This window comes from Coregonus lavaretus (genome assembly GCF_964263955.1).
Source record: "Coregonus lavaretus genome assembly, contig: HAP1_SCAFFOLD_1011, whole genome shotgun sequence".
In the NCBI taxonomy this organism is placed as follows: Eukaryota; Metazoa; Chordata; class Actinopteri; order Salmoniformes; family Salmonidae; genus Coregonus; species Coregonus lavaretus.
In genome coordinates, this window is record NW_028156096.1 from 134852 (window position 1) to 147500 (window position 12649).

At 44.5% G+C, this 12649-nt stretch overlaps 1 protein-coding gene across 1 annotated transcript in view; it reads left to right on the forward strand.

Annotated features, from left to right (window-relative positions):
* Positions 1 to 5553: 5553 nt before the first annotated feature.
* LOC311126857 (serine/threonine-protein phosphatase 6 regulatory ankyrin repeat subunit A-like) overlaps positions 5554 to 12649 on the forward strand; it is a gene marked incomplete at its 5' end in the record, with an annotated part of 40345 nt that continues 33249 nt past the window's right edge. Inside the window, 9 exons of the mRNA XM_084200836.1 lie at positions 5554 to 5641; positions 6084 to 6226; positions 6462 to 6674; positions 7062 to 7140; positions 7330 to 7444; positions 7713 to 7859; positions 9181 to 9249; positions 9585 to 9725; positions 10000 to 10054. Coding sequence (XP_084056962.1) covers positions 5554 to 5641; positions 6084 to 6226; positions 6462 to 6674; positions 7062 to 7140; positions 7330 to 7444; positions 7713 to 7859; positions 9181 to 9249; positions 9585 to 9725; positions 10000 to 10054 — 1050 coding nt within the window. The remainder of the gene's footprint in view (positions 5642 to 6083; positions 6227 to 6461; positions 6675 to 7061; positions 7141 to 7329; positions 7445 to 7712; positions 7860 to 9180; positions 9250 to 9584; positions 9726 to 9999; positions 10055 to 12649) is intronic.

A 12649-nucleotide genomic window follows, 5' to 3' on the forward strand; every position in this document is an offset into this window, starting at 1 on the left:
TGTCAGAATTATGTTGTATATCATTTTACTTGTATTGTATAGTGTGTTGTTAGGCACTGAATGTGTCCCCTGTCGGTCTGTCCCCCTGTCGGTCTGTCACCTGTTTTTCTGTCTGTGTCCCAGGAGCCAGAGTAAATGCCAAAGACAACAAGTGGCTCACTCCTCTGCACCGGGCCGTGGCTTCCTGCAGTGAGGTACGTGTACTGATACTGTCAGCCCTCACACACACTCCTGTGCATATGTGTTTGACTGTTAAGTGTGTTGTGATTTTTAAATGCACTTTAAACAAAGTTGAACATGATTTGAACTGTGTTCCTGTAGGAGGCTGTCCAGGTGTTATTGAAACACTCTACTGACGTGAACGCCAGGGACAAGAACTGGCAAACGCCGCTCAACATCGCTGCGGCCAATAAGGCAGTCCGCTGTGCCGAGGCCCTGGTCCCTCTCCTCAGCAACGTGAACGTGTCAGACCGGGCCGGGCGCACGGCGCTGCACCATGCAGCCTTCAGTGGACACCAGGAGGTTAGCAATTAGCATGGACATGATTACACACTGTAGTCTACACTTTATACCTGTCCTATCCCCACGTTGAGCTTACTGTGCATCCGATTACTTATATTGGTTGAATGTAGGGCTGTGACGGTAATTGGATAACCGTGACATTGACGGTTTTGGATGAAGAACGCCATGAAAATAAAATAACCGTCAAAACCAAGTATGATTTTCTCTCCATAAAATGTTTTATCACCTTTTATTTTAATGTAGATATACTTTATCCATAGCGGGAGTGTTAACTCTTGATTATATGGTATTGTTTTGCTGACTTAGTTGGAGGAGATATAGACAGTTTAATAGATGGACTATCTTTTGATGCACCGCAATCACCAAATCTGCTCTATGTGCGAATAGGAGAGAATCTTTGAAGGTCAATTCAGGTTAATTGAAGAGGGGGGGTAAGGTGAAAAGTGGGGACCGGGGGTAACTATAGTACCTCTAGATCTATAGCCTACAGGCTGGGGGTGGGTGGGTAGCCTCTGACCTCTGACCTTCACCTCTGACCTTTTTCATTGTTACAGTAGATCAGAGGAGTGAGGTGAAAAAGATGGCTCTCATTGCAAAAAAAAACCCATAACAACCTGTTTGGGCACATTTCAGTTTCACACCTAACGACGATGGAGAACCAGATGACTTGGCCAGCCTGTTTGCAGAATATGCGCCAAACCCATAGGCTACCTACTAAGAATTCCAGCACCACAAACGGGACACCGATAAGTGGCGAGCACTGCCAGACACTGGAACTCGTTATTTAGTCATAGGAATGGTGCCTTTACGAACGGTGGAGAAACCCGCCTTCAAATAAATGCTCTGGAAATTTGACAGACTATACGAGTTACCGGGGAGAAAGTATTTGTCTCAAACAGCGGTCCCTACCTTGTTCAACAAGGTGAAGGGGGAGGTTCAGACAGAGCTAAAGGACGTAGATTTGTTTATTTTTGCACTGAATACGGACATGTGGTCAAGTGTAAATATGACTCCTTACATGAACCTAACAGTGCACTATCTGACGAAAGACTGGACACTGAAATCCAACTGTTTGGAAACAACCTACATTCCGGAATACCACACAGCCGACAAACTCTCCGAAGCCCTGCGTTCGGAATTCCTTGACTGGGCCCTTGATGAAAATCTAATGTCCTGTATCGCCACAGACAACAGGGCCAACATTGTGGCTGAAGTGAGGCAACTGAACTGGCCTTGGCTAAATTGCTTTGGCCACAATCTCCATCTCGCTGTCACCATCAATGTGAAGCTAGAGCACAGGCCGTGTTCTAGGCCTATGTAGAACTCTGGTGGGCACTTTTTAGCAGAGCTGGCGATTTAACAGGGGGACCTAGTAAGGCCCAGACCGAGCTGAACCTCCCAATTCACAACCTCATTCTTGTGAGAAATTAAGTTTTAATAACTAAGCTGTAATAACCATTTATAGGCTATTCAATATTAAAAGAATAAGCTATGCAAAATGATTGTTCATGAATAATTGTAATTCAGATGCCCGAGCAAATAAACAAACAAAATAGGCTAGTTTCCTTGAATCACTTAATGTTGCATTACCATAGGCCCATTGTTTTATTTAGCCAATCATACTCTAATTAAACCACTGATTATAATGAGTTAATAATGAGAATATAGAACATATTCTGGGAATCCTACATGTTACGTGTGTATACTATACCAGAAAGCATGATCATTAGCTTCTTCTGGATTGTTTTAAATCGCGTAGCCTGTCGGAAGGCAGCGGGTGCGGCGAATAGGCTTCCAAATAGATGACTGTTGAGTTGTGAATGTCAGTGAAAGAGAGGCTCAACCAGGCATATCGCAATTTTTCAAAATACAATGGAGGGAAAACAGTTTGGAAAGCAATTGGCTTATTGCTTCAAAGAGAAGAAGATGAAAATACTAATGTCTTTTTAATGATCAAAATCCTCAACTTAATTGAGGGAACAGTATCATTGGCATCGGCTATATCCCTGGTGAGTGTGCATATTCACTGTCTTTATCACTGGGTCAGTGCCACTTGAAAGTCGTGTTGAAAAATATTCTGCTAATCTCTCTAGTCATATAAAGTGTAGTAGAATTGCGTGATTTTAAAATAATAAAAGGCCACATTTTTCCAGTGAAAAGAAACCTACTCCACCACCCGCTGCATTGAACAGCCTGTGATTGAGTTATATTATTAGCCTAAATTATGACTATCCAATTTACTAATCACATTAGGAATAGTCAGCTATTTTACATAAGTTCCGAGCTGGTCATGGGTGCACTTCAGCCACGCTCAAGGTCCTAAACGATATTATAACCGCGATTGATAATAGACAGTACTGTGCAGCCGTCTTCATCGACCTGGCCAAGGCTTTCGACTCTGTCAACCACCGCATTCTTATTGGCAGACTAAATAGCCTTGGTTTCTCAAATGACTGCCTCGCCTGGTTCACCAACTACTTCTCAGATAGAGTTCAGTGTGTCAAATCGGAGGGCCTGTTGTCTGGACCTATGGCAGTCTCTATGGGGGTGCCACAGGGTTCAATTCTTGGGCCGACACTTTTCTCCTTGTATATCAATGATGTCGCTCTTGCTGCTGGTGACTCTCAGATCCACCTCTACGCAGACGACACCATTTTGTATACATCTGGCCCTTCATTGGACACTGTGTTAACAAACCTCCAAACGAGCTTCAATGCCATACAACACTCCTTCAGTAGCCTCCAACTGCTCTTAAACACTAGTAAAACTAAATGTATGCTTTTCAATCGAACGCTGCTGGCAGCCGCCCACCCGACTAGAATCACCACTCTCGACGGGTCTGACCTAGAGTATGTGGACAACTACAAATACCTAGGTGTCTGGTTAGACTGTAAACTCTCCTTCCAGACTCACATAAAGAATCTCCAATCCAAAGTTAAATCTAGAATCGGCTTCCTATTTCGCAACAAAGCCTCCTTCACTCATGCTGCCAAACATGCCCTCGTAAAACGGACTATCCTACCGATCCTTGACTTCGGCGATGTCATTTACAAAATAGCCTCCAACACTCTACTCAGCAAACTGGATGTAGTCTATCACAGTGCCATCCGTTTTGTCTCCAAAGCCCCATACACTACCCACCACTGTGACCTGTACGCTCTTGTTGGCTGGTCCTCACTACATGTTTGTCGTCAAACCCACTGGCTCCAGGCCATCTATAAATCACTGCTAGGCAAATCCCTGCCTTATCTTAGCTCATTGGTCACCATAGCAGCACCCACCCGTAGTCTGCGCTCCAGCAGGTATATCTCACTGGTCATTCCCAAAGCCAACACCTCCTTTGGCCGCCATTCCTTCCAGTTCTCTGCTGCCAATGACTGGAACGAATTGCAAAAATCTCTGAAGCTGGAGACTCTTATCTCCCTCACTAACTTTAAGCATCAGTTGTCAGAGCACCTTACCGATCACTGCACCTGTACACAGCCCATCTGAAATTAGGCCACCCAACTACCTCATCCCTATATTGTTATTTATTTTGCTCTTTTGCACCCCGGTATCTCTATTTGCACATAATCTCTTGCACATCTAGCATTCCAGTGTTAATACTATTGTAATTATTTTGCACTATAGCCTATTTATTGCCTTACCTCCATAACTTGCTACATTTGCACACACTGTATATATATTTTCTGTTGTATTTTTGACTTTATGTTTTTTTACCCCATATGTAACTCTGTGTTGTTTTTATCGCACTGCTTTGCTTTATCTTGGCCAGGTCGCAGTTGTAAATGAGAACTTGTTCTCAACTGGCTTACCTGGTTAAATAAAGGTGAAAACAAAAAACAAAACAAAAATATGTTTGCAAATGTGATGATGCATGGAATGCTTGATATTTTTCATGGAGAAAATTAGCTTCCCCAAAATTGAGAGCAAGACTGGCCTAAACGCGCTAATGTTTTCCTTTGCTAATGTCCGTCCCGCCCCCCTGTCAGCTGTCAGTTTTGTCGATGACCACGTACATAAGACACGCCAATCACCGACACCTGAAGTTCCATGACCATCACAGCCCTAGTTGTATGCTTGAGTTTGTTCAGAGGAGGCTTTGAATAAAATCCGATCTGAGTGTGAAATGCCTTACTGAGGGTAAATGGAAGCTCCTCTTGTGCCCGGCTCAGCCTTATACGGTTTAAGGTACTTTACCGTATCCATTTCAGTAAGGCCAGATTGTCCAAATTCTACCCAAATATTGATGGTACATGTGACAGGTGTAAAAGCTCCTTGGTGGACTTGACCCACATGTTCTGGTCCTGTCCCCGTCTGGCAGATTATTTGTCCACTATTTAAAACCCTTTCTGAAGCATTTGATATAAAGTTGCAGCCTAGTGCAGAAATTGCTATTTTTGGAGTACCAAACAACAATCCTTCTCTGACCAATAGACAGCTAGATGCCATTGCCTTTGCCTCCCTGTTAGCCCGCAGAAGGATTTTATTGGATTGGAAATCTATCAATCCTCCCTTAGCCTCTCTTTGGCTCGAAGATCTGAAGCTGTTCCTAAAATGAGAAAAAATGAAGTTACCATTCGAGGGTCAACCAACTCATTTTATTCCTCCTGGGACCCGATGATATCCTATTTTGAACAGCTCCAAACACTTCCTCCAAATTTGTACTCTTGGCCCCACCTTGAGATTACTGCTATATAGGCCTATAAAATCACTTAATCACCTGAAATTGTTAGGCTATTACATTTTTGCTTGAAGTAACGTTGTTGTATACTTTTGTTTTGTTTTCTGACATGTAAGTCAATTACTTTCCCTTTCTTTTTAAATGTGTTTGGAGGCATTCTGGGGAGAGGGGGAGGTCAAAGGGGGACTAAAAGGGGAGAAATGTACCATGTCTTTACATGTTATCTTTCATTCATTGTGAATACAAAATATATTTTTTAAAGGGGAGGCTTTGAAGCCAGATTTAGCGGATTTTGCTGTTTAGTTTTCCTCAACCTGTGTTTTGTTTCGCTCTCCTCTCCCTGTTAGATGGTGAGGCTGCTTCTCTCCAGAGGAGCCAACATTAATGCCTTTGACAAGAAGGATCGCCGAGCAATCCACTGGGCTGCTTACATGGGTGATGAGTTTACCACATCATTTACATTCTGACTAATGTCCTTTATACCAATGAATGAATGAATGAATGGACTGTGTGTTAGTCTCACAGCTCAGCTGTATGAGCCACGTCTAGTGTGTTATTATGTCAGAATCATGTACTTAGTAGGTTGATTAGATGTTTTCAGTTGTACTAACATGATGTAGGTGTTGCTTATGGTGCTGTGTACCACTGTAAACTAATCTATCTCTCCCTCTCTCTGCCTATCTCTCTGTGTTTGTATCTCTGTTTCTCTCTTAACCCCCTTACTATCTCCCTCCCCTTCTCTCTCTCTCTCTCTCTCTCTCTCTCTCTCTCTCTCTCTCTCTCTCTCTCTCTCTCTCTCTCTCTCTCTCTCTCTCTCTCTCTCTCTCTCTCTCTCTCTCTCTCTCTATTTATCCCTCCCCCTCTCTCTCTACCATAGGGCACATTGAGGTGGTGAAACTTCTGGCCTCTCATGGATCAGAGGTGTCCTGTAAAGACAAGAAGGCCTACACCCCTCTCCACTCTGCAGCCTCCAGTGGAATGATCAGTGTGGTCAAGTACCTCCTGGACCTTGGAGTGGATGTGAGTCAACACGCATTCAAATGTGTAGTCACTGTTCAATTACAACTCAATGAAAATACAGAGCTCTAGTGGGTTGGCGAATGATTTCCTTTCAAGTAATGAAGAGATGGAGGTTGGAGCCAGTGTTTTGGGCCAGGGGGTTTTCAGAACCAAGTGACCTGATCAGGAATGTATTGTTTTGTTCCCCCCCCCCCCCTCTCTCTCTCCACTCTTTTCCCTCCCTTGCTCCCTCCAGATAAATGAGCCCAATGGTTACGGTAACACCCCCCTCCACGTGGCATGCTACAACGGGCAGGACGTGGTGGTGAATGAGCTGATCGAGTGCGGCGCCAACGTGAACCAGGTGAACGAGAAGGGTTTCGCCCCACTCCACTTCACGGCCGCCTTGCGCCATGGGGCGCTCTGCTTGGAGCTGCTGGTGGGCAACGGGGCCCTCGTCAACATCAAGGTGAGGAGACCGGATGACCAACACTGTGTCTGAACTAAATAACACCCTATTCCCTATGTAGTGCACTACTTTTGACCAGGGGCCCATAGAGCAAGGAGCCGTGGTGGCACTGCCTGTGTCCCAAATGGCACCCTGTTCCCTTTATAAGTACACTACTTTGGTTCAAAAAGTAGTTCACTATGAAGAGAATAGGGTGCCATTTGGGACGCACACACTGACGCAGCACATGGCTTAGTATTTGGCCCTGGTCTACATTCAAATACCAATGGAATAGGCCTAACAATGCAAACTAAATGCAATCAAGCGCTCCTCCAATACGTGTTTGATTTTGCCTGTGGTCAGCAGCACAGACTGCCGTGTGAACCATCTTTGTCTTTCTATCTGCAGAGTAAAGATGGAAAGACCCCCCTCCACATGACGGCCATCCACGGACGCTTCTCCAGATCTCAAGCCATCATCCAGAATGGTGAGTCGCTGTGAATGCTCTCAACTGAATATATATGAACCAGTAGGCTCTTCAGCATTGTCTTTAGTCTTCAAACCATGATTCACTGGCACAGAGCAATGTTACTTGCAATGTGGTTGAACATAATGCTTCATGATGCCTCTTGGGTCAAGTGGTTGACGTGTGTGTGTGTGTGTGTGTGTTCTGTAGGTGCTGAGATCGACTGTGAAGATAAGAATGGAAACACACCCCTGCACATCTCTGCTCGCTACGGCCACGAGTTACTCATCAATACACTCATCACGAACGGAGCTGACACAGCCAAGTGAGAACACACACAGTTTCCAGCAATAATGCAACATGCATCTGCAATTCTGTCATTGACCGAATAGCCGCTTGGAGACTATGCTCAACACATTGTGGTGTGTGGGGGGTTGATAGACAGGGCATTGCAGCATGCTGATGTGTTGATCTGCTGTGGGGTTTAATGAGGACTGTGATGTGGTGCTGTTTCCAATCTTAGCTGAATGAACTGTAAGTCGCTCTGGATAAGAGTGTCTGCTTAAAGTCTAAAATGTAAAAATGTGTTGCAGGCGAGGCGTCCATGGGATGTTCCCCCTCCACCTGGCTGCTCTCAGTGGGTTCTCTGACTGCTGTCGGAAGCTCCTCTCATCAGGCTTTGATATAGACACCCCTGACGACTTTGGAAGGACCTGTTTACATGCTGCAGCAGCTGGAGGGTGAGTGGACTGGTCCAGGCTTTACACCAAGGAATATTTAGTTCATGAACTGGAAAGCCACCAGAAAGAACAAACACATATTCACACTCTTACATTTCACATGGTTTAGCAGTATTGTTTAGAGTTATTTAAAAAATCGTATAGATCATTAGTGCGGTATAATTTCTGTATAATGTGGTTCCATGCCATGGTGGTATTGACTTGAGCTCTGGTCTAAATTGTCTTTATATCTTCTTGAAAGAGAAGCCTGCAAACTGCTCTTGCTAGTATCACTTTTTATTATTGCTTTTAGTAGCATTATAAAAACAGTGATACTAGCAAGAGCAGTGTACGGGTTTCTCTTTTCTTTCAGGTTCTCATTGTTACCATCCACCTGATAGCTCAGATGAACGAGAGCCTTTCTGAACTTGATATCTTGTTACCATCCACCTGATAGCTCAGATGTACGAGAGCCTTTCTGAACTTGATATCTTTTTACCATCCACCTGATAGCTCAGATGAACGAGAGCCTTTCTGAACTTGATATCTTGTTACCGTCCACCTGATAGCTCAGATGAACGAGAGCCTTTCTGAACTTGATATCTTGTTACCATCCACCTGATAGCTCAGATGTACGAGAGCCTTTCTGAACTTGATATCTTGTTACCATCCACCTGATAGCTCAGATGTACGAGAGCCTTTCTGAACTTGATATCTTGTTACCATCCACCTGATAGCTCAGATGTACGATAGCCTTTCTGAACTTGATATCTTGTTACCATCCACCTGATAGCTCAGATGTACGAGAGCCTTTCTAGACTTGATATCTTGTTACCATCCACCTGATAGCTCAGATGTACGAGAGCCTTTCTGAGCTTGATATCTTGTTACCATCCACCTGATAGCTCAGATGTACGAGAGCCTTTCTGAACTTGATATCTTTTTACCATCCACCTGATAGCTCAGATGAACGAGAGCCTTTCTGAACTTGATATCTTGTTACCGTCCACCTGATAGCTCAGATGAACGAGAGCCTTTCTGAACTTGATATCTTGTTACCATCCACCTGATAGCTCAGATGTACGAGAGCCTTTCTGAACTAGATATCTTGTTACCATCCACCTGATAGCTCAGATGTACGAGAGCCTTTCTGAACTTGATATCTTGTTACCATCCACCTGATAGCTCAGATGTACGAGAGCCTTTCTGAACTTGATATCTTGTTACCATCCACCTGATAGCTCAGATGTACGAGAGCCTTTCTGAACTTGATATCTTGTTACCATCCACCTGATAGCTCAGATGTACGAGAGCCTTTCTGAACTTGATATCTTGTTACCAGGAACCTGGACTGTCTGAATCTGCTGCTCAACACAGGGGCAGACTTCAACAGAAAGGACAGCTTCGGAAGGTCTGTCTGTGGCATCAAATAACTTTCATATGTGATCTTTATGATAATGGGGAATATAGTATAGGGGCATATAGGAATTATTATGGGAAAGATTGGGCGGCAGGTAGCCTAGCGGTTAAGAGCGTTGGGTCAGTAACTGAAAGGTTGCTGGTTCGAATCCCCTAGCCGACTAGGTGAAAAATCTATGTGCCCTGCAGAAAGGCACTTAACCCTAATTGCTCCTGTAAGTCGCACTGGATAAGAGTGTCTGCTAAATGACGTAAATGTAAATGTTTTACAGCTCCAATAAGCTGTTTCTGTTGTTGATGTTGAATGGTTTCTGTGCGTTCTTCTAGGAGTCCTCTGCATTATGCGGCAGCCAATTGTAACTACCAGTGTCTGTTTGCCTTGGTGGGGTCTGGGGCCAGTGTGAACGATCTGGATAAAAGGGGTTGCACCCCGCTCCACTACGCTGCTGCCTCCGACACAGACGGAAAGTACGTCTCACACCTCTCTTACTGTTGTGTGTGTTGTGGTGCCATGACCTTTCACATTTCACTGTAGTCTGGAGAGTATGTTGTGGTGCCATGACCTTTCACATTTCATTGTAGTCTAGAGTATGTTGTTGGCCGTGTTTGAATGCATACTAGTGTTAAAATCTGCAGTGTGAAAGCTTGGCCACGTCTCCTTTGGGAAAGTGTCTCTGCTTGCTTATCTGTCTGTCTTGATGTTGGTATAATGATTAGTGAACTCTTGACCTCTGACCTCTAGGTGTCTGGAATATTTGCTGCGAAACGACGCTAACCCAGGGATCAGGGACAATCAGGGCTACAACGCAGTCCATTACGCGTCTGCGTAACAGGAAGTGGCGTTTCCTACCGAAAATGCATAAGTTTCCAAAGATCATGATTAAGGTAGGGTGCTCTGTGTTTTGAGATTACCTCTGTAAGGCAGGGCTGAAATTTACCCTACAGATTCACTACACCCCTATTGTCTCTCAGCATTAGAACAATACTGTTGTCATTGTCTTTAGGAGGTTGAGTGAGGACGCTGTAATTCAATCCTAATACACATGGGAGAGAGTCAATGGCTATGTCCCAAATGGCACCCTATTCCCTATATAGTGCACTACTTTTTACCAGCGCTCTATGGGCCCTTTTCAAAAGTAGTGCCTTATGTAGCGAATAGGGTGCCTTTTGGGATGCACACTCTGTATTTTACACAGGCTCAGTTGTCCTGATGTGTTTTGTCAACAGCTGTTCAAGACAAAAGGGGAACCGAAGAGCCACCCTAAACAGGATGCACTGCCTACCAAACGTCTCAGAGAGACTCATATTTCTCAGGGTAAGTGATAAGCATCGATAATGTCATATTGATGTATCACCCTATGACAAGCTTGTTAAAACAGTGACAACAGATACAGGCAGACGGACGGGCAGGCAGACAGACAGACAGACAGGCAGGCAGGCAGGCAGGCAGGCAGGCAGGCAGACGGACAGGCAGGCAGACGGACAGACACAAACACACACATTCATTTTCTGATTATGAAATGTTCTTATGACAGATGCTGAGTGTGAGGTTCCAGAGGTTCCATCCACTTCCCCTCCCAAGGAGGACCTGACAACCACACCGGCCCCTGCTCCCCAGGAGTCCCAGTCCCGTAAACGCCCACTCATAGTCAGGGTGTTACACGCTCTCTCCAGAGCCATCTCCAAACCATTCAGAGGAGCTTCTGGGAAGAAGAATTAGCCAAATGCCTGATTTTATTAATATTATATTTTAATCAGAGCCTTTATTTAATAAAACATTACTGCATTGATTTCTGTCTATAGTAGTCTTCATGTATGTGCAAGATAACGGTAAAGTACTTCAAACCACATAGTCAAAAGTATTCATAGTGAAGTACCGTTTATGATTATTGATTGTGGAAATACACATAATACAGAAAAGTTGTTGTCACATACAAAGACAGACATAAAGGAGAACTCCGTAGACCAGTCACATTCTCAAGCCATAACTAAATCCATGAATGGATCTCCTATAAGATGACAGGAGAACATTTGTAACACTTTCTATGAATCCAGGCTCTGTCGCAGCCGGCCGCGACCGGGAGACTCATGGGCGACGCACAATTGGCCCAGCGTCGTCCAGGGTAGGGGAGGGAATGGCCGGCAGGGATGTAGCTCAGTTGATAGAGCATGGCGTTTGCAAGCAAAACCTCAAGACTTCCTTAGTATTTGATTTTGTGCACCAGCTGTTGTTTACAAATATACACAGACCGCCACCCCTTGTCTTACCGGAGTCAGCCGCTCTTTCCTGCCGATGTAGCGTATATCCCGTCAGCTGTATGTTGTCCATGTCGTCGTTCAGCCACGACTTGGTGAAACATAAGATATTACAGTTTTTAATGTCCCGTTGGTAGGATAACCGTAATCGTAGGTCTTCTAATTTATTTTCAAATGATTGAACATTGGCTAATAGGATTGATTGAAGAGGCAGTTTACTTGCTCGCCGTCGGATTCTTACAAGGCACCCTGACCTACGTCCACGATATCTCCGTCTCTTTCTCCTGCGAATGACGGGGATTTGGTCCTTGTCGGGTGTCTGTAGGATATCCTTTGCGTCCGACTCGTTGAAGAAAAAATCTTCGTCCAATATGAGGTGAGTAATCGCTATCCTGATATCCAGAAGCTCTTTCTGGTTATAAGAGACGATGACAGAAACATTATGTACAGAATAAATTACAAATAACGCGAAAAAACACACATTATAGTACAATTGGTTAGAGGGCTGTAAAACGGCAGCCATCTTCTCCGGCGCCATCTCCCCAGATGCCTTTAAACAGCTTGGAAAATCACCCCCACAGCATGATGCTGCCACCCCCGTGCTTCACGGTTGGGAGGGTGATCTTCGACTTGCAAGCAACCCCCTTTTTCCTCCAAACATAACAATGGTCATTATGGCCAAACAGTTCTATTTTTGTTTCATCAGACCAGAGGACATTTCTCCAAAAAGTACGATCTTTGTCCCCATATGCAGTTGCAAACCGTAGTCTGGCTTTTCTATGGCGGTTTTGGAGCAGTGGCTTCTTCCTTGCTGATTGACCTTTCAGTACCTTTTGTACCTGTTTCCTCCAGCATCTTCACAAGGTCCTTTACTGTTGTTCTGGGATTTATTTGCATTTTTCGCACCAAAGTACGTTCATCTCTAGGAGACAGAACGCGTCTCCTTCCTGAGCGGTATGACGGCTGCGTGGTCCCATGGTGTTTATACTTACGTACTATTGTTTGTACAGATGAACGTGGTACCTTCAGATGTTTGGAAATTGCTCCCAAGGATGAACCATACTTGTGTACGTCTACACATTTTTTTTTTGAGGTCTTGGCTGATTTCTTTTGATTTTCCCATGATGTCAAGCAAA